At 40.0% G+C, this 22,981-nt stretch overlaps 1 protein-coding gene across 10 annotated transcripts in view; it reads left to right on the top strand.

Moving 5' to 3' along the window:
• CASK (calcium/calmodulin dependent serine protein kinase) overlaps positions 1 to 22,981 on the top strand; it is a 363,612-nt gene that overhangs the window by 313,898 nt on the left and 26,733 nt on the right. For 4 of the 10 annotated variants that reach the window (XM_075912872.1, XM_006137901.4, XM_075912904.1 and 1 more), the window contains 5 exons: positions 258 to 326; positions 3,706 to 3,774; positions 12,763 to 12,831; positions 14,234 to 14,269; positions 19,567 to 19,763. In XM_075912872.1, coding sequence (XP_075768987.1) covers positions 258 to 326; positions 3,706 to 3,774; positions 12,763 to 12,831; positions 14,234 to 14,269; positions 19,567 to 19,763 — 440 coding nt within the window. The remainder of the gene's footprint in view (positions 1 to 257; positions 327 to 3,705; positions 3,775 to 12,762; positions 12,832 to 14,233; positions 14,270 to 19,566; positions 19,764 to 22,981) is intronic. The other 6 variants (XM_075912881.1, XM_075912888.1, XM_075912913.1 and 3 more) reach the window with 6 other exon arrangements.

The raw sequence follows: 22,981 nt of genomic DNA on the forward strand, positions 1-22,981 counted from the left end.
TTCTGAAGACCAGTCATGCTATCACTAATGGTATATATTTGCTTTTCTGTTAATAAGAGCCAGTCTGAATGTGTTTGTTTCTAAGGGAAAGCACATGCTTGTAAAAGCTTTCCAGTTTATTTCTAAAGGTTTATTTTAGGAAGAACTGCTGCTGATCACAGAGAGGCTGTGCTGTTTTTCTTACAGGTATTAGAGTGGTTTTTTGTGTTTTATCTGCAACATTTTGTTTTTTTAAAGAAATAATTTTCTCTCTCTAGAGGGAAATGCGGGGGAGCATCACATTCAAGATTGTACCAAGTTATCGCACTCAGTCTTCGTCTTGTGAGGTAATGAGTTTAATGAACCATTTCCATCCTTTCTCGGCCCTGTAACTAACTGCCTGCTGATGGCTGAATGTTCTTGCTTTCTGGGAAATTGTTTCTGCCTGTGCTGTTAGATCACGCACACCAATTTTACAACAAAGATAACGGAACAGGAGTAGGTCCCACCCACCTACTCAGCCCTGCCTTCATATTCATCTCATCAGCACCTTAACTAATCCTTTACAGCTTGTAATGGAAGTATGGAATCCCCTGTTTTAAAATTAATGATTTAAAATACTTTGTCTGGGAAGTCTATTTGAGTTCCTAAGTTCAGGAGCTTGAATAAATATTTCTTCTCTGTTTTTAACATGAAAAAATGTGTAGATCAATTGATTGATTGATTTGGGCTGTTAAGGGTTAATTGAAGATCCTGGTTCTGTATAAATATGTTCAGGTAAATTTGTGATAATTAAATGCCTGTAACAGTAACATGTGAAACACTTATGTTTCTATGTAGAATTGGTTATATATTGTTGTTCAAGAAAAACATGTTTGGAATTCAGTACTCTTTGAATTAGCAAAGTTATTAGAGAAAGATATTCTTCCTATTTGGGCTTACAGATTGGCATAAGCGCTGCGTGAGCAATGCTATTCTTTCCATGGTGCTTGTTCAGTTGTACAAACCATTCCCAAATGTGGAAGCAGGGATCTTTGGGTGAAGACCTGGACCCCACTGTAGTCAAAGGCAGAACTCCCATTAGATCTGCAATTTTACCCTGGTTGACTTGTTTATCTGGAAGTGCATGTTATAGATCATCAGCATACAGAAACTAAAATTTTCATTGTCACTTGGATTTTTAAAAATAGTTATCGTGTTTATTTGAAGAAGGCCGTTATTCTGTCTTTCTACATTTCTTTTATCCTCTTTATTTTTAAGAAAAGTGGAAAGACCTTTATGAAAAATTCCAATATTTCTCCCTTATAAAAATGAATTTTTTTAACCTTCTAGTTGTAACCAATTTTTCACCAAAGACAAGAGCAAAAACAAAGCAAAGCTGCCAGTGAAATACAAAAAGCTTGTAATAATCCCAAATAGGGGAGAAATTCTAGACTGGTACTAAGGAATATGTCTCACTTCTTGTGCTGTTACTTGAATCAGTAATAATGGAAGATGTTTGACCTCCTAATAATAAAATGAAATAAACTAATACATTGTAAACTTACTAAGAACATGATAAATCAAGATGAAGTAAACCAAATTTATAAATCCAAATGAAAGTTTTAATATTCAAGGAAAAAGATGTTGTCTGAGGCAAATAGTAACAATAGGACATTTCTTTTGCTTAGTCTTTTAATGTAGTTCCTTTCGTGCCTTCTGTTCTAGAAAAAGAATGAGGATGGACTCCTACTTTCAGTCAGGCAAAACATCAGAATTAGAAATGTGAGATTAAAGGACTGGGGAAAATTAGGCACAGTGATGTCAGGCACGTGGTAAATTGCATTCATCATGCCTTCGTCTATCTTATCTGTTCTGTGCCCATGAACACATCTGCACTAGGAATGCTTCTAGCATTCCAAACCTTAGAACTGCAACAGCCACTTTTAAAAATCATAGTGCTACAAAAAATGGTACCTTTCCCTTTCTTCTCTTCTCCCCACAAATATAGAATTTCTCCCTTGGAATTGTGCAAGTATGTGAAATAGACCAGGTAATATTTGGTTCTGAGCTAGTTTAAAGTCTTTAAGGCCAGTCTCTTTCAAAAACAGAGGGCTAAAAATGAAGATGTTGTATGCCATTTTAGAAAGCCATAAAATAGTTGTTCTTATCCCAGAGTATATTGAGAGAGATCTGTGTCACATTTCAGGATGCAATCCAGACAAGTGAAGGGTTGTCTCACCACCTGCTTTGCCACCATAGGTAGTTCACAATCTTTGCTGCAGCCTCTCCCAACCTGGGTTCTTCAATCAGCATGTAGGTCTCTGTACAGCTGCATCTTAGCAGTAATTCTCCAGTCAACACTATGGCTTCTACCAGCCTCGGTTACAGCTTACAAGGTGACCCCAACACACTCCCAGTCCCAGATTTTCTCCAAAAATGTGTGTTCTGGACCATTCAGATATGAGAGGTTTGTTTCTCCTGCAAAGATTGCTACTTTAATTGGAGTTACGAAACTATTCAGTTAAAACACAACATTGGATTAGTTTTGAGTACAAGTATCAGGTATTACAGTCAGAAATAATTGAGAGAAATAAAGATTAAATGCTTCCTAATAACTAGAACTTAACAACGTAAATTTGCTTCAAGGTAAAATCTTAATCATATGTTCCAAGCAACACTGCTGACCAAATTCTCAAGTCCTGATGTGCCATCAAAGAAGCTGATGGAGGAGGCTATGAGTCCCCACTCTGATCCAGACCTGGGAGACTCTTCTCCTCACCTCCCCTGTACATTGGCCTCAGCCAACCGCCAGTGCCCCTCCAAGCATGAGCTGTGGAGTGGAGGTGTCAGTCCCAAAGCCCCAAGCACTCAGTGCATAGGGTTCCCCATGAAAGTAAGAAACACTCCTGCCTTGGTCCACCCAAAAGACCAGCTAGTTATTAGATTTCAAATTATACTTCACAAGGCCTATTCTTTAGATTATTACAGTGGTATGTAGGGTGTGAATACAGGAGTCTGTTTGGTCACAGCTTGGTCTTAAAATAGTAACATCATATATGGCAAATCTGTTTTAGAAATGTTTCTGACCATTTCAAAACTTTATTGTATTACTTCCTCCAAGGCATAGACAATTGAAGTCATCCTAGTACAATAGACTAGCTTTGCAGCTAGGGAAATACAAAGTTAGTGCCACTGAATTTTTAAAAAAATTCTAAACTGTTGATCATATCATTCAGATTTTTCTCTACTTATTACCCTCAGACATAATTAACTGTTCTTAAAATCAAACATAATATGCCTTTAGATATAAAGACACATTTTTTTCTATATTTGGAAGATATCACCTTTGAATATATGAGTCTTGTAAATATTCAATTATATCTGTCCACATATGAGGCTCTTTCATAATGTTTAATGCAGTTCTTGTTACTTGATCATGAAGCCATCAGTAATATGTAGAGATATATCTGTTCATGACTGCTGAAAATGAAGTATGATCCTCTTATTGTGAAGAGTCTTATTGTAAGAGTAGGTTAATCACTTCTGAGTCAGTGGTTAATCATAATGTGCTTGAATCCAGGCTGTTATATGTGGTTAAGATTTTGAAAAGCAGGTAAGGGATTTAATTACACAACTCATTTTAGTTTCAGTGGGTCAGCTTTGAAAATCTCCAACTGAGATTTTATTCCAAACTCACTCAGATCTTTGGCTGTCATGCAGTGAATATGCTTCATCATCTTTTAGCAGATCTCTTCGTGCATTTCTCATGGCATGAGGGGGACAGGCTGCCAGATCTTGCTCATCCATGATAAGGTAAAGTGAAGCAGGTTTCAAATCTGAGTTGTATTCCGCTTGGACAGAAAGCTGTCATACTACTTTAGATTTTTCTTCATCCAGAGGTCACTGTTAGAACAACTAATTGAGATTACCTAGATGTACTAAAGCTGAACTAAAAGGCAAGCCAAATCCTTGATGCCTACAAGGGGAGTTACCCATTAAGACAAAACTATGTAGTGAGATGTCAGTATTCTAGGAGAATATTTTGGAACATTTCCATGCTTTATTATAGCAATAAACACTATAGAAAAAATCAAAGAGGGGATGCAGAAGTGTCACTTTACTTCACTTTCTCTCCTTAATGTAGTGTGTGTTTAGGTGGCCTAAGCAGAAATCCTGGTGTTCAGGTAGTGCTGCTTTAATCTTGGCTGCTCAAAGCACCTAGTCCAAATTTGCATTAATTCTGGCCTGCTTGAAACACTTAGTCTGTTCTGTGTTTGCCTCTACCTCCCAGGAGGATTGGCAGTTTTGGATCCTGAATTTTTCTGTTCTAATTCTAAGCAGTCCTTGTATTCTAAGAAGAGGCTACATTGTGTCTGCTGTCTTCCAATAGGCTGTATGCAATGAATTCCTCTTGTAGTTGAGCAAATCAGTATAGCCCAAAGTTCACAGTATCCACTGTCCCCTTTAGTTTTTTCTTAGTCATAGACGTTAAATCCAGAAGGGACCACATGATCATCTAATGCTCCAGTGAGAGACCCTTAGTTACTGAGTCCTCAAGTAGTGAGTCCCCACAGGTGCCATGACGCCCGCCGGGCCATTTCTGTGTGCCTGCCGAGTGATCGGGGCCAGCGCCGCCCCCGGACACGTGATGCATGGGCGGTGCCGGCCCCTGGGCATGCAGCGTATGGGTGGCCCCACCCCCGGGCGCGCGGTACATAGACTGTGCTGGCCCCGGGCACGTGGCGTATGAGCATCCCTGCCCCGGGCACGTGGCACAGGAGCGGCGCTGGCCCCAGGAGTGCGGCGCATGGGCGGCCCTGGCCCCTGGGTGCGCAGCATATGGGTGGCCCTGCCCCCGGGTGCCCAGCGTCTGAGTGGCCCTGTCCCTGGGTGCCCGGCAGCCCCAGAAGGTTGGGGACCACTGACTTAAGTAATAGAAACATTACCATTTACACTAGTTTAAGCCTGCAAGTTGTTCATACACCATGCTGCATGTGCAGACAAAAAAAATGGGGGAAGGGGGTCTCTGCCAGTCTGAAGCTGTGGAAAATTCCTTCCTGACTGCAAACGTGGCAGAAAGATGATTCCCAGACCTTTCTGCAACACAGCACCTGGAAAAGAATTCTCTGTAGTAACTCAGAGCCCTTCCCATCTAGCATCCCACCACCAGCCATTGGAGATCTTAGCTGCTAGCAGTCGCAGTTTACTACGTGCCATTGTAGGCAATCTCATCATGTCATCCCCTCCACAAACTTACCAACTGACGCCAAGTAGGTTTATTGCCCCCACTACTCCCCTAGTGAGGCTATAGCAAAACTTCACATCTCTGATGGTCACTTTATCTAATTTCAAGCCTAAACTTATTGAGGCCAATTGTATAGCCATTTACTCTTGTACCCATACTGATGCATAACTTAAATAATTACTCTCCTTCTCTGGGTATTTATCCCTCTAATGTATTTATAGATAGCAATCCTATCTCCCTCAGCCTTTCTTTGGTTAAGTTAAACCAAGCTCTTTGAGTCATCCTCATATCCTAGTGGCTCTTCTCTGCACCCATTCCAGTTTGAATTTGTGTTTCTTAAACTTGGAAGACCGGAACTGCACACAGAATTCTAGCTCAGGTTGCACCAGTACCTTTTATAATGTTACTAAGACGTCCCTGTCTCTACTGGAAATACCTCACGTTGGATGCTGCAGTGGTGGTCCCAGGCCACCCCCTTCTCCCACAGACTGCAATAGCAGCACCCTGGGCCACCACCACCCCCAGCTGCAGTCCAAGGCTGACCCCTCTCACCAGCTACAGTAGCAGGGCCCCAGCCTACACACACACCCCAAGCTGCGGTAATTTGCCCAGACCTGCCCTCCCTCCTTCACTCGGAGGTACAATAACTGTGTCCTAGGCCAGCCCCCCTCAAGCTGTAGTAGTGGTGCCCTGAGCTCCTACACACACACACACACACACACACCAGCAGCATTCCAGTGTCCCTCTCACCAGTAGTGCCTGTAGGCCTCCTTCAAGAATAGCAACAGTGCTTCTGGTACCTTCCCTTTTGAGAGTACCTAAGATTTATGCAGGGGTATTTATAGTAGAAATCACAGACTGGTCATGGGACTGTGAATTTTCGTTCATTGCCCATGATCTGTCCATGACTTCTACTATAAATACCCATCACTAAATCTTAGCTTTACTCAGAATCATCCAGAGATCACCCAGTTCATGCAGGTCATTTTCATGCTCTTCACTTCCTGCTAATAGTCCCCATCTTATAGCAAAAATGATTGTTTTTAGTCCTGTGTGACTTTGCACTATGCCCTATTAAATTTCACTCCATTTCTATTACTCCAGTTTTCAAGGTCATCCAAATCTTTTATATCATATTCTGGTCCTCATCCATTTTGGGAATACCTCTCAACTTTGTGTCATCTGCAATTTTTTTAACACACTCCCATTTTCTTTTTCCAAGGTCAGTAATAAAAGTGTTAACTAAGATTGGCCCCAGGACCAAGTCCAGGGTAGTTTTACTAGTAACCTTTATCCTGCCTGATATCACCTTTCAGCATGACCCTTTGCAGGCTCCCCTTTAATCAGTCCTCATATTTATCCCCATATTTCTGTCCTCATACTAATTCCCATTTTCTCCAATTTAACTAATAATTTCTCATGTTGAACTATAACAAATGCAAAAACAGTGAGGAGTCCTGTGGATCTTTCTACAAAAGAATTTCAAAACCCGATTGCAAAGAGAGGGAGACAGCTGAACTGGAATTCATTTGCAAATTCAACACTATCAATTTAGGATTGAATAAGGATCTCAACTGATTAATGAATTACAAAGGCAATTTCCCTTCTCTGGATATTCCCATCTCCACACCAAATTCTATGAATGACCTACTTCTACCCTGACTTGATTAGCTTCATTAACACGAAAAACGTCTTCCTTATATATACTCCTGCTTCTGCAACTTCCACTCCAGTTCATCTGACAAAGGGGGTTTTACCCATGAAAGCTTATGCCCTAATAAAGCTGTTAGTCTCTAAGGCTATGTCTAGACTACAAGCCGCTTTTTCGAAAGAGAGCACCCAGGCAGTCTGGATGTTCTCTTTCGAAAAAGTCCTGTTGGCATTCAAGAACACCTTTTTTCAAAAGAGAACTTTTGAAAAAAGGCATTCTTCCTTGTAAAATAAGGTTTACTGCGGTCAAAAAAAAACGCTGTGTTCTTTCGATTTAATTTCGAAAGAACACAATGGCAGTCTAGACACGGGATGTTTTTTCGAAAAAAGTCCACTTTTTTCGAAAAAACCCTGTAGTCTAGACACACCCTAAGGAACCACAAAACTCCTCATTGTTTTTGAAGAGACACACTAACATAGCTTCTCCTCAGAGACTTGTATCAAATGCCTGACTTGACATTCAGGTAGCTTAGATCATTGCATTTCCTTTGTGGAACAAATCAATTTCCTTCTCAAAGAAGGAGATCAGGTTGGTCTGGCACAGTCTACCTTTAATAAAATCATGCTGGATTTATCCCAATTGCTGTTTATTTCTATGTCCTTTAACTATAGAAATAAACTCTTTCAAAATTTGTTCCAAGATCTTGCATACAATTGAGTACAAACTAACAGACCTTTAGTTCCCCAGATCACTTTTTCCCCTTTTCTTACAAAGAGAAACTGTATGTTAGCAATTCTTCAGTTAGAACAACCTTCTTGTTCTTTGGCTTCATTGATTTGTGGAATTAGCAATTGGGGACCTAAGAGCATATCACACTAATTCTTAATTGTGATTATTGGTTCCTCAGAGGTACCAAACTTACTCACGGCGTTCTTTTTTAAAATTTTGTTTGGGTTTGTGATAGTTCCAACTATTCAGCGGTTCAAGGGGCACTATATAGATTTCATGGACTCCCACATAGCCCATGAAACATTGATTATTTAATGCCACTAGGGAAGTCAGAACAAGTTATGTTCCTTAGCAGCTCTTAAGAAATAAAAGCTGGTCACAGGGGCATTACACTGAGACTGATCTCAGAATATCCTCAGGCCCATAGGTCTTTGTAGTAGGCCAAGAAATCATCCCTTGGAGGGAGATGCAATCAGGAGACTATGCACTTATGTGGTGCCCTCTGCCTCTATCTGGACTTTTTCCTTGCCCAGGTGAGACACATAGGCTGTGTCTGCTTCCAGTATTTCTTAAAGTTTGCCCATTGGCAAACTGTCATTTCACAAACAAAGCAAATCAAGGGTACCAAAGTAAGGTACATATTACATCTGTTTTAGACAGACAGAGAGGTGGGCAGTGCCAACAGATGACTGCATCTGAGGGGATGTGACAGGGCGTGACTCACCACTGTGGCACCTCCTGCTGGCTGCTCTGAGCTAAATCCCAGTCTTTACACAGGACTCCCTCCTCTAGTCATGTCTCACTGCTGTAATATATGCTCCAGAGCCATATCACTTTCAAGGATTGCAGAGTCCTCTCTAGGACACAGCCCTCTGGTTGTGCCCATTTCCATTCTCCTCTCTTTCAGTGGAACAGCAGTCCGCTGTCCAGCCACTTGTCTCAGTGGTTGACTGCAGTCCAAGTTCCATCCACTTGCCCCAGGGACAAATTGCTGGCCATTCCCCTTAGTGGCAAGTTGGAGCCACAGAAAGGGAGCAGACACCACTACTTTGGGTCCCAACCCAGGACCCTTCTAGCTGGCAGCCACATACTGCCCCTCCTCTGACTCCTTTGTCTACTTCCCTGGACCACTTCTCTGCAGCAGCACCTTTTCTGCCCCTTGAGTCAAAGCCTCAGGCTATGCCTAGACTACAAAGATATATCGGAAAAAGAAACACAATTTGCGGTACACATACTGCGTATCTTTTTCTGATTTACTTCCAAAAGAGGCCCTATCTACACAGGGCCAAATTTCGGGGGGAAAAACCTTCTCTCAAAATATCCCTTCTTCCTCGTAAAATGGGGTTTGCAGGGATGCCGACAATATGCATCTGCTTTTCTGACTTTTTTTTTTTCCAGAAAAGCAGACTCGTTCCTTGACCATATCCCAGAAAAGCCCTGCAATCTAGACGTACCCGCCAGTCTGGCAATTAGCTGACTGGCACTTCCTCTCGCACCACCTAATCCTGCCCACCTCTGTGCTGTCCTGGGTGCTGGCTTTAAGGGATAGCTCAGTGGTTTGAGTATTGGCCTACTAAACCTAGGTTTGTGAGTTCAATCCTTGTGGAGGCCATTTGGGGCAAAAATTAATCTGGGATGGTACTTGGTCCTGCTGTGAAGGCAGGGGACTGGACTCGATGACCTTTCAAGGTCCTTTCCAGTTCTAGAAGATAGGCAATCTCCATTAATTTAAAAATTTAATTTAAGTTCTTCTCCTTTGCCTCCAGGGAGAGACTGGCCTCTGTTCTGCTGAACAGCCCTTTTATGTATGATCCTTACTGGCCCTGATTGGCTGTTCTGACAAGGCTTCCCTTGATTGGCTGTCTCAATGAGCCCTTTCTTGAGTGGGTTGGTGGTTCTGCACAGCCACTCTAAAGCTGACTTAACCCTTCTTTTACCCACCATCTAATGTTACTTAAATGGGCATAGAATCATAGACTCATAGGGCTGGAAGAGTCCTCAGGAGGTCGACTCTAGCCCCCTGCCCAAAGCAGGACCAATCCCAACTAAATCATCCTAGCCAGGACAGGTAATAAGCCAAATACAGAAAAACAAGGAACAATTCCTTGAAGCACAGATCATTAAAAAATAAATAAAAAGTAGCTTATTTAGCCTTCCAGTTATCCAAGTAAGTTGTTGTACTTGAAGATTTTTGCAAAAAAAAAAAAATGTGTTTCTGCCAATCTGTTAAGTACTGTAAATGACTAAGGCAGCCAAATGACTATGTATTTTCTCCAAACCCATCTAATGGAAATATGCAGAGCTATTTGTTTTTATGGTGAAATTTATTGATCTAAAAGATCTTAAAAGTTATAAGACTAGCAAACTTGCACTCCTCTACTTCAGGTCTGGAGCTCCTCTAGGTGGTTACTCATGGAATTTCATTTTAAGCCATACCCAGCAAGTCAAAACTAATAAGGGCTGAATGCTATGTTGAGTTGATACAGCACATCAAATAGTACAGGCATCAACAATAAATAGTGCCTGTTATTAGAACTATTCGTTGGCATTTTGGGATAGTTATGAGTGCTGTTACATAACTTTTGTATATATGTTAATATATTGTTAATGGTGAAGTCTAATCAGATAAATGTCTTGTGACCAGGGTAGATGGGATCTTTCTAATGCACTTGTTAAATGCACTGTTTAATAAGCTATGCACAAAGGATTTCTAATTTTTTCTGGTTTTTTTTCTCATTTTGTTCTTTAATATTATGATACCGACAATTCAGCAAACCTAAGAGGATTTTAGGCATGGAACATTACATTCCTGCGTTCTTGGTTTTTATACAATATGTAAATGAATTATTTTGTGTAAAGAATCAATATCCAATTAGTGCTTGAGATTTTTGATGATGAGCTCATATTGTAATGTACAGTGCATTTCAAATAGCAAGGATAAACAGGAGGTTCAGCAATTATCCCTTTTCTGCACTCTTTAAGACCAAAACAATCACAGATCCCCATTTCACATTCCATAATGTTCTAACATGCGCTTTGCAGATAATGTCTCAACCACCATGAAACTCCTCTGGAGCATAAAGTCACTCTGCATGGCTCAGGCAAGTGGTGGCTTTTTGTTAAATAGAGTCACACAATAATAGAAATCCAGGACTGGAAGAGACTTAGAGAGGTCATCTATCTCAGCAGGAGGAGCTGTAGTAGAACCAAGTAAATCCTGATGGGTATTTAATCTAAGTTCTTAAAAATTCTCCGGTGATGGGGATTCCACAACATCCCTGAAAATCCTGTTCCAGAGCTTAACTATCTCTCTAGTTAGAAAACAAAGGGTCGTCCTGTGGCATCTTGAAGACCAACAGCTTTATTTGGGCATAAGCTTTCATGGATAAAAACCACGAATTAGAAAGTTTTTCCTAATATCTAACCTAAATCTCCTTTGCTGCAGATTAAGCGTATTACTTCTTGTTTTACTTTCAGTGGACATGGAGAACAATTGTGATCATTCTCTTTTTTATAACAGCCTTTAATATATTTGAAAATGTTATCTGTTCCCCTTCAGTCTTTTTTCTCCCTAAGCCTAAACATACCTAAGATCAAGTTTTCTAAATCTTTTATCATAGTTGTTGCTCTCCTCCAGACTCCTCCAAGTTGTCCACCTCTTTCTTAATATGTGGCACCCAGAATTGGACACATACACCAGATGAGGCTTCCCCAGGGCTGAGTAGCACCAGGACAGTTACCTCCTGTGTCTTACATATGACACATCTTTTAATACATCTTTGGTATATCTCATAATATTAGCTTTTTTTCTCATTACATCAGATTGTTGACTAATATTTAATTTGAGATCCTCTATAACTTTGCAGTCTCTTTCAGTTTGGTGTCATCTACAAATTTTGTAAGCATACAGGCAGTCCCCGGGTTACGTACAAGATAGGGACTGTAGGTTTGTTCTTAAGTTGAATTTGTATGTAAGTTGGAACTGGTACATATTGTAGGGGAAACTCTAGCCAAACATTTCTCCAGAGCTCAGTTTTATTCTCCCACACCTCACTTCCCTCAGTCCTTTATTCTCAAGCTGAGGTGTCTGCTGAGAAAAGCCGCTCCGCGTCTGCCTGGTCTGCTGGGCGGGCGCTAGCTTCGCATCTCCCTGGTCTGCTGGGGGGAAGCAGCTAGTGCGGGGTTGCCTCACCCCGTTTGTAAGTAGGGATCCGATGTAAGTCGGATCCATGTAACCCGGGGACTGCCTATATTCACATTCCATTATCCAAATAATTAATTAATAAACAATATTGAATAGTACTGGACCCAGGACTGACCCAGTTTGTCAGCAGTCCATTGAGAACTACTCTTTGATAATGGTCTTTCAACTAGTTATGCTCCTCCTGATAGAAACTTCCACTAGACCACATTTCCCTAGATTGATTATGAGAATGTCATGTGGGATTGTGTGAAAAGCTGCAGTTTGGCAGAATTTTATTCTGCATGTATTTATTTTATTAGAAATGTATTTATTTTGGCAAAATAAATCTACCAATTAGAATATAAAATATTTAAAGAACTTTGAAACTTTACAAAGCCATGACACAAGATGCAAAAGAAAAAAAAGCAAAAGTTTAAAAAAAAGTCAATTATCTCTCCCTAGCAGCCAGCTCAGGGCTCCAGCTGGGATCCTCCAGAATGGTTCAGGCAGTGTTCATCAGGACATTTAATGGAGCAGGAACAGATCACTCCCAATGTCAGCTCACCTAAATGACTAAAAAGTTTGTCCAAAATCACTTGTTCGCTGAAGATTGCTGTTGCTCCTCCTATTTAAATTGCTCAGCATATAATCTTTAAATGTTTTGTTGAAGATAGCTATTTATGAACCGGACTGTTTTGATTGCCATGTGAGGCAATGCTTAAAAAGTGGTCCCAGATATTGGCAAATTCAGAAAACTGAATCCTGAAATAGTGATATTTAGTTTATAGGGAAAATAAGCAATTCAATCCAAATCTCAAATTGCAAAAAACTGTTCGATATTTTGGGAGACTTATGCAGTTTATAGTGTGGAAATTTTCTCCAAAGAAACAGCTGAAGAAATTATTATAAAGCTGTGGATGTAACTCTTCATTTAAATATATCTGTGTACCTGTGATAGTGTTGTGTGTTAATGAACCTTGTGTCTTATTTCAGAGAGATTCCCCCTCTACATCCAGACAGTCCCCAGCTAATGGTCATAGCAGCACTAACAATTCTGTTTCGGTAAGACCTCCAGTTTCAGACAGAGAAAGTGTTCAAATTTTGTTGGTGCTCATCTACCATTACTGTTATAATTACATGTGTTCAGTGGAAAAATGTGTTCTGCTGATATATTCAAGGGTACTACAATTATAACTCCCCATTTTCTCCTTTTAAGGGTTTTCTCAACAACATATTCTTCTCATTAACATTAAATTAATTAGCTAAATATTAATAAGCGTAACATGGCAGTTCACTCATCTTAGCAATTTCCTGGACCTAGTTTCCTCAAAACTAAGTGAGGATTTAAAGTGGAAGCATTATTTCCATTCTAAACCTTTAAAAGAAGTGTTTCAAGGAACATTGCACAGCAGGTGTTTCAGGGTTTTTCCAGCCTTTGAGTTTTAAGAGACCTCTGGAGTGTGCATTCGTTTCCGCTATCTGAGTTAAGGAATTGGTGTGCCCTCTGCTGTTGTGGTACGTGCACAAACTTTGTGAAATATGAGCCTTGCCTGGGTATGAAAAGCAAAAGGAAGTGGCTTTAAACTGCACTACAAACCAAACTGGTATCATCACATCTTTAACACAAAGTACTTCCAGTTCAGCATATATTCATGTAGATTTCAAATATTTCTTAATAGATGTTGCAATTTGTATTGTTTATCATTTGTCATTGTGATGTATATGACAAAACATTACAAACATCTGTATCTGCAAGTTCCTTCTTTAAGATTTCTGTAAGAGTACTGCTGAATCTCAGTTCTGCACACTGTGATAACTTCAACAATGCTGTCACATCAGGAGATTGCATATCAATTTAAAAGCCCAGAACAGAGCAACTAATTTTTAAAGCTAAATTACAATTTAGAAATGATTAGCCACTAGGTAAAATATTCTAATTATAATGATAAAAGATAATTATGTGGAGGAAAATTTCTATATATTTATGTGAAAAATACTGAACTTGCAACATAATAGAGCCACTCACAAATTTATTCCTGGTTACAATTTAACATCTTTCCAAGATAAAATTTAGTAATATTTATTTTAAATATTTGTTATTTTTTTAGAAACACATCTAATTTATGTATTTATTAAGTTGAAAAAGGCATTCTTATAAAAAGCCTCTTTCACTTGCAGGTGCTTTTGTGTTGAAGATGCTGAATTTTTTATTAAAATAAAAGCACATTTTCTATCTGCTTAAACTTTTACCTGCTTTCTTCAGCTTGCCGCTAAACAGCCTGGGTTTGATTTTCTTTAAGAAATAAGCACTCCTAAGAATTGGGTCCATGTTTTATACATATGTGCAATATAACATTTTGCTGCAATGTAACATTTTCCTGTAATATAATAAAATTACACTAACAAATTATGTTGTATGCTCTAAAATGAAAATTTCTTCTCCTGGGTTGGCTTTGTTCTGCAGGACTTGCCATCAACAACACAACCAAAAGGACGACAGGTGAATAGATATCCTCCCTAGGAGCTTTTCTAAATATAGTTGCTAGTAGCCAACCCTTTCTTACCTTTTTCCATTCCATATTCTGTGTGTGCTGCACTATAACATTTAAGCTTGAAGAATGCATCCCATTTTGTTTTTAACTCATTGCATATTGTTAATTCACAGCAATGTTTCTTCCATCCATTTATGTGTGTGTCTGAGACTCTGTGGTTGTTTTAATTATTAAGAATGCATTAATGGACATGTACATGACTGTTCAAATTTGAAACCAGCACTGGTTTTCACTTCAGAGTAATGTAGAGCTTTATGCTGTTCCACAAATTTAGACTCTACTGAGGGGAAAAAAAGAAAGCTTAAAATTATTTATAACATCATTTTGAAAAAACATTAAAAGTGCAATATTTTAACTAGTTCATAACTAGTTATTAATGTTTACTAAATACTAATGATTATTTTTATGAAGGACATTAATCTGAAGTTAGCATTCCATTTATAAAGTTAATTTTCAATCCTACACTTCACCAAAATCAGCACACTACACATTTAGGGTATGTCTACACAGCAGCACTATTTTGGAATAACATCCGCTGCACAAGGATTAAGGGACTCGTTGGAATAGCACTCTGTTTTGAAATTAGCGCTATTTAGACAGCGCCAAATTTTGAAATATGCTATCTCGAAATAAGCTACACAATTTGCGTAGCTCAAATTGCATAGTTTATTTTGATCTACATGCAACTGGGTAGATGTACCATTAATGTATCATATTTTACTCCAGGGTGCAGATTTCTTCTGAAAATTTTGGAGCAGATTTCACAAGGAGTTTAAAGGAGAGAGTTTACAAATTTTGTTTTTCATCACTTTGCTAAAAAATTTTATAGTGTTTAACTTGTATCCCTGTGAACTTGAATTACAGTCCATCTTCATTTTTCCTGTAGTGGTTACAGAGCAGCTTGGTTTTGTTAGACATTTGAGGGGGGGGGGGTTGTTTGTTTGTGTATGCTTGTGTGTGTGTGTGTGTAATATATACATACACATGCCTGAGCTTACATGTATTATGTACCTGCATCTCTTTGAAATACAGACTGCAATGTTTGCGTGGTTCCAGCAGTATTTTGTCCTCAATGACAGGTGTCTTCTTTGGGTCAGATTCTGCTTTCATTCTTTTTTTAATAGATCCTTTCTTGGCTATTTATAGGGCTAGGTAGTATTCTGAGGGTGCATCTACACTGTACCCATAGCTCAAAATAAGCTACGCGATTTGATCTGCGCAAATTGTGTATCTTATTTCTAGTGTATTTTGAAATACCACATTATTCTGAAACATTCCTTAGTCCTCATGGAACAAGATTTATAGGGAGGTCAGAATAGCAAGCCTGTTATTTCAAAAGCTATTTTGAAATAACGGGCTTGTTTAAAAGACATGGAATAGCTATTCCAGGATACTGGTTGCACCTTGAGTGAGTAAGTATGACAGAATCTGGCCAACAATGAGCAGCCTCTGCTTTTGCCCAGGTAGAGGGAGCAGAGAGCCCTGGCTACACTGGAGCCAGGTGACATGTGAAATCATCCTTCATCACCTTCAGAGAGGGAAAAGGAGGTGACCCATTGGTGCAGGTTCTCTCTCAGAAGTTGTCTTGGGTCAGAAGAGCAAAGAGGCCCTCCATTGTTTGTTTGTTTTGTTTGTTTTGGGTTTTTTTAACCTTTAGGAGCTCAAGGGATTTTTTTTTAATCCCATCTCAGCTTTATGTTCTTAGCCTGAACTAAAACAGTCTTAAATGTCTTCACAGAACAATGCAGGTCTTCCCTCCTAAGAAGAAACCTTTTTTGGGTTCTGCATATACTTCCTAATGATTTTTCCCCGCCGTTTCCGAGAACTCTTCTTTGTTTCAGCTACAATACCATCACGTAGCACAGGAGGCTCCAGATCCATTGTTATCAATGACTTCTTGCAGGCCCATGAATGACTTTTCACAGTCTGCCTCTGAAGAAGGGGAAACTTTCTCTGGATCTGAACCACAGATTCAACCACTAGCTCTAGCAATGCAAAGACTTGGGAATAATTTACAAGAACTGTCATTATAGTCATGAAATTCAAAGAACTTCAGGATGAATGGATTCTGTAAAGGTCTTTTTTATCAGTCAGTAGGGAGACCTGTTTGAGCAGTAGGCTACTCTTCTTTTGTTTCCCTTTTTTTTTTTTTTTTGAAGTCCTGCAGCTTCCTGTTGTCTCTAGAGGTCCCAGACAGATAAGCCTATGCAAGAAACAGTTTTGAGAGAAGGAATTGAGTTAGTTTCATACTACCATAATCATTAGCATCCAAGTGCTGTTACTAAACTATTAAAGCTTTATTGGAGTGGAATGTGAAAGACAGTAAGGTGGATAAATGCTTACAAATTTAAATAAAATATATTGCTCTGCCTTACAGTTATGTATTTAAAATGCATATGATCTAAAGCAAGCAGAGCAAATTGTGGTCAGAAAAGTGTCTGTATTCCAAAAGTGTCTGTGTGTATTCAGAGACATATCTGCTTACTTAACCTCTTTATACTGCGGAGCCAATAGAGCTCTTGCAGAATGAACTATATCCTTTTTGGGGTTATATAGCACCAAAAGAACTATTAAGTAAGTTCCAGTTGTGAAATTGTTCTCACTAGTGAGTCTGCATGGGCCATGAAGATCCCAGATTGGTTCTTCAGGGCTGCCAGTTAGGGGAAAATATCTTACCAGCAAAACAAGCAAATTTGATATGGAAGATGAGATTGTGACAATAAGCATAGAATTCCATAGTGCTGTTATTCCAGTCACTTTTCTGATTATAATCACATTTTAAATGCGGGGTAGGATGGTGTGACAGACGTGATAGAGCTTCTACTGTTGGCCATTTACCAGACTGCTGAGTTTGAATCCAAATTCTGGATCCTGCATGTTTCTAAGCCCTCTTAGGCCCACTAGCATCCAAGCACTATATGGGTCAGTGAAACACACCCAGTGGGTGTGTGGATTACAGTTGTTCTGCCAGAGGAAAATCATTCCATATTATCATTTTTGTCCTTCTTGTCAGCATGCATGAAATTTGGCATGGTCCCTGTCAAGAAGTAGCTGATTCAATTCATGCCAAGGGTTAATTATACATAGAGTTCATAAAATCAATCAGAATTCTTGTACATGGGTGGATTTCCCAAACAGTCACGTATGATCTTGTAGCACTAGCATAATTCTGGAAGTTATGGTATCTGTTTTCTGTTCTAAGTTCTGTCTCAGATGTTCTGTGTGATCTTTGTCAGGACATTTAACAAGTTTTAGTTCCTCTGATTCATGGAAAATGCAAAGCCTTTTTATTTAAAACAGAATAGTTGAAAACTTCATTTCTGCTGTTTATCTCCTGAAACCATATCCTTTCCAGGCTGTTAATTGTAATATCATTGTTATAGAATCATAGAATACTAAGACTGGAAGGGACCTCGAGAGGTCAGTGAGTCTAGTCCCCTGCCCTTATGGCAGGACCAAATACTGTCTAGACCCCATCCCTGATAGACATTTATCTAACCTACTCTTAAATATCTCCAGAGATGGAGATTCCACAACCTCCCTGGGCAATTTATTCCAGTGTTTGACCACCCTGACAGTTTTTCCTAATGTACAACCTAAACCTCCCTTGCTGCAGTTTAAGCCCATTGCTACTTGTTCTATCCTCAGAGGCCAACATGAACAAGTTTTCTCCCTCCTCCTTATGACACCCTTTTAGATACCTGAAAACGGCTATCATGTCCCCCCTCAATCTTCTCTTTTCTAAACTAAACAAACCCAATTCTTTCAGCCTTCCTTAATAGGTCATGTTCTCTAGACCTTTAATCATTCTTGTTGCTCTTCTCTGGACCCTCTCCAATTTCTCCACATCCTTCTTGAAATGCAGTGTCCAGAACTGGACACAATACTCCAACTGACCTAACTAGTGCAAAGTAGAGCGGAAGAATGACTTCTTGTGTCTTGCTCACAACACACCTGTTAATGCATCCCAGAATCATGTTTGCTTTTTTTTTTGCAACAGCATCACACTTCTGACTCATATTCAGCTTGTGGTCCACTATAACCCCTAAATTCCTTTCTGCCGTACTCCTTCCTAGACAGTCGCTTCCCATTCTGTATGTGTGAAACTGATTGTTCCTTCCTAAGTGGAGCATTTTGCATTTGTCTTTATTAAACTTCATCCTCAGATCATTTCTCCAATTTGTCCAGATCATTTTGAATTATAACCCTATCCTCTAGATTAGTCGCAACTGTTCCCAGCTTAGTATCATCTGCAAACTTAATAAGCATACTTTCTATGCCAATATCAAAATCGTTGATGAAGATATTGAAGAGAGCTGGTCCCAAAACAGACCCCTGCAGAACCCCACTTGTTAGACTTTTCCAGCAGGATTGTGAACCATTAATAACTACTCTCTGAGTACGGTTATCCAGCCAGTTATGCACCCACCTTATAGGAGCCCCAATGTTCTGGGATGACACACAAAGTTAGAAGCCATTACTGAAAGAACAGCAGTTGCCTACCATTATTGCTGCTTATGAGAGTATATGCAACTGAGAATGGATTTGCACTAATTTAAATTATACAGAGATTAGATTCTACCCAAGCAAATATATTTGAACACACTGGGTTTCTTATTATGTTTAGTGAGAATTTGGTATAGTCTAAATGAATACTGATTAGTACAGAGATAGGATAAGTCCATTATATATAGTAATACTTATTATCAAACGGCAGCGAAAATCTACTCGCATGCACGCGCCGCCGATAAACAGGGCAACCGGCTGAAATCTACTCGCCACGGGCGAGTAGAAACAGCAATTTGTCGAGCCCTGCTTATTATCATTAAAGTATTGTCCAACTTGAAAATGTTACGTAGCTTTTGCTGCTGATTAAGTACAGTTTTAAGCCATGAAATGTGGTACTAACTTTCAACTATAATTTTAGATTACTGCTAATAATATGCAGATGTAGCTTTCAGTAATTCCAGCAATCCCTTTTAAAGATTTGTAGATAAGAGTCCACACAGAATGAGAACATTTGTTTGTATCGTCAGACTTTACAATGTGTAGAAGTCACAATAATTAAAAATAACATCACATTGTCTCCACTGTTATCAACTGTCACTTGCTTCCATCGTTTCTTCATCTGCTTGTAAGCATACAGTATGTGGTAGCTAGATGTGCAGTTTAAATTTTCACCTACTATATTTAATACCAATATAGGTTAATATAATAATGTCTTTTACAAACTCTTGTTTTATAGATATATGTAAGAGCACAATTTGAATATGATCCAGCAAAGGATGACCTCATCCCCTGCAAAGAAGCTGGCATCAGATTTAGAGTTGGAGACATTATCCAGATCATTAGCAAAGATGATCACAACTGGTGGCAGGGTAAACTAGAGAACTCCAAAAATGGTACTGCAGGCCTCATTCCTTCTCCTGAGCTTCAAGAATGGTATGGTTTGGGGTTGTGTGCTTTAGCTTTTGTTTGTTTTTATAAAAATGACTTTATCCTTATTGTATTTTTCTCTTTCATAATTCTATATTATGGAATAGCTAGTATGTTTACGTAGTCTTTTATCTCATGCCAAACAAAATGTCTATTTAAAGCCAGAATCTTCAATTGTAGTTATTTCCCTTATTTATGCACAGCTTACAAGAGCTTTGCCTACATCAGGACTACAGAATCAAATGTAGGAATTAACTGGATTTTGTTTTCAATAAAACACAGGAGCTCTTTAAGATCTATATTAACTGAGACCCATATTTTAGAGATCTAGAAAATAAATACAAAATCAATATATGGGCCAGAAGATTTTACACACACACACACACACACACACACACACACACACACACACACCTCTTTCGATACAAAAAAGTCAAATCCTGATTGAGATCCTGATTAAGCAGTGCATTTAAGTATAGATCTTCAGTGGGACTGCTCACATGCTTAAGTACATTACTGGATCAGAGCCTTTATTAGCTACCAAAACTTTATTTGGGGTTTTGGTTTGTTTTTTTCTATATGCAAGAATTTATGACCCCACTAGTACAAAAAGATGTCTGCACTGCAATATTAGGCAATATTAAGGCCATCCACCATTGCAAGAGAAACACAAAGCACTGGATTCTGGCACTTGAAGAAAGCAAGCTTTGTTAATAAGCCTTTGAAATGTATTGGGGCACACTCTTGCAAACATATCCTTTCATGCAGATGAAAATGGGCTCTCAGTCATGATTGAAGGTGAAACATGTATGTATCACATTAAAGAATCAGGCCTTAAATATGTCATTTGAGATCATAACAACTGTTCCTGTTCCCTTTATGTCTGGTAAAAGGACCACTGAGTAGCATGAAGGAGCTCTAAAACCCCAGTACAGGCACTGAGGCACACAGCCATAAGGCTGCAGTCCTAGGACTTCATTACAAGCCTTGGTTCTCTTCAAGTAGTGTCCCTGTGTGTGCTCCACTCAGGTTTCAGTGCATCCTCACACCTGCAATCAGAGATTTTTAGCCTAGCAGCGCCTTCCCACGTCACGCATGTGCAGTCACTGTCTCATGCTGTTTTCATCCGTTAGCTGTGCGCATGACACAGGTTCTCTCATATCCTTTTCTACTGGCCTTGGCAGAAGACAGTTTCGGAGCAGTGCTCTCCTGACTGAAAAAAGATGGGAAAATTAGTTAGTTGGTAGTTTTAGTACTATTAGTTGTTAGTTAGCCCTAGTTTGTTTTTCTTTAATTAAAAAAAAAGTGCTCTGGGTTTTTGTTTTTGTTTTCTTTTCTCCAAATTCTTTGCTCCCCCAGCTTCTTCAATATGCCGGGCTCCCCTGGCTTTAAAAAAATGTGATTCCTCTAGAAACTCCATGCCAGCTTCATATGGGCATGCTTCATGCATAAAGTGCCTCGGCAAAGGCCGTGTGGTGCAGAAATGCCCACACTGCCAGGGCTAGAAAAGACTGGGAGATGAGGCTTAAGAATTTGCGATGGGAAAAATCCTCTAACCGCCAGAGGCAAAGACAATTGCAACTTTGGAAACTCTGAGAGAAAAAGAGCCAACTCACCCCTATGCAAGACCTCTGTGAGTCCCGAATCTCTCTGGAATCATCCCTACCAGGAGTGCCATCCACATCCCATGCTGAGTGCTCATAGCTGCCATCGACCTCCGGCACCTCACAAATGCGAAAAACAGCGGAGACGAAAAGATCAGAGTCAGAACCTTAAGAGGGAAAGCCACCTCCTCCACACTATAAACACCGGCACTAACTAAAGTGAATATGCCACCCCCACTGGTACCGATAGACACATCAGCACAGCACCAGTCTTTGGATTCCTGGTGCGCACCAACATCGAAGCACACATCGGCACCACAAACCTCAAAGCCGAGAGCCCAGAAGACAACAGAGTCTCGGCACCGAAACCGCAACCACCAGTGTCTTCGTCACTGGTGCCGACAGACAACACTTCTCCTCATTCTCCTATTATTGAGTATTCGAGCCTGCAGCAGCACTCCTCTGAGAATATTTCATACTTCCCCACTCCATCTTCTCCAAGCACTGGTCCTAGCACCGGGCATGGGAGCAGGTTGTCCTTCCTAGCACTCGTCACCAATGGGCTCAATGACCTCCCAGTACTCAAGCAGACACTGATCACCATACCATCACCCACGGTACCCTTGGTTTAACCATCCATTGCCTTATCCACCACAGCAGTCTTAACTTCAATGACCACCCTAGGAACCATGGGGACAATATAGATCACCCCTCATATTGGCCCGAGTCACAAAACTCAATTGTAGTCACCTGAGCATGCACAACAATGCGATCTCTGCCCACTACTCAGTCTTCATTGACCCATCCCCCACCATCACCTTTGACTACTGCTCAAACAGGTCTGGCAAAGGAACATGACAATTTACCTCAATCTGATTCAGACAGTCAATCTCCATTTCGACAGTCTTCATCCCCCAACAAGGCTGTTTCTTCCTTCTTCCTCTCCCGCTGCAGATGACGTGAAGCTATTTTAGGAACTGTTTAAGAGGGTGGCACAGTCACAAGATATAGCCCTGCAAGGGGTACAAGAAAAGCAGCACAAATTGCTTAAGATTCTACAGCCCACCCCATCTTCCAAGACAGCATTATCAAACGACGATGCTATTCCCCCCGACTCTATTCCCCCGACTAATGGCAGGCTGGATAGAAAGTACTTTGTCCCAGCGAATGGGATGGATTTTCTCTTCTCTTACCCCCAGCCCAACTCTTTGGTTGTAGATTCTGTGTGCCATCATTCCAGACACCTACAATTCAAATCAGCACCCCAGGATAAAGAACATAAAAGGGCTGAACAATTTGGAAGGAAAGTTTATTCCTCTGCTCTCCTGCAGTTCAGAGTATCCAATTATATGGTTCTTATCGCCAACTGTGATTATGCCAATTATACCAGGTTGCAGGAGCTCCTAAAGGACCTCCCTGAACAAAAGAGATCACAGCTGAAACAGGGCCAATCTATCACCCGAATGGCACTTCAGGCACCTATGAACATAGCAGATATGGCAGCCAGGGAACTGCAATTGCAGTCATCATGCGCCGCACATCATGGCTACAATCATCAGGTGTCCCCTGTGAATTGCAGACAAAGGTAGAGGATCTGCCCTTTGACAGGAGTCAACTTTT

The sequence above is a fragment of the Pelodiscus sinensis genome, chromosome 1 (genome assembly GCF_049634645.1).
Source record: "Pelodiscus sinensis isolate JC-2024 chromosome 1, ASM4963464v1, whole genome shotgun sequence".
Taxonomy (NCBI): Eukaryota; Metazoa; Chordata; order Testudines; family Trionychidae; genus Pelodiscus; species Pelodiscus sinensis.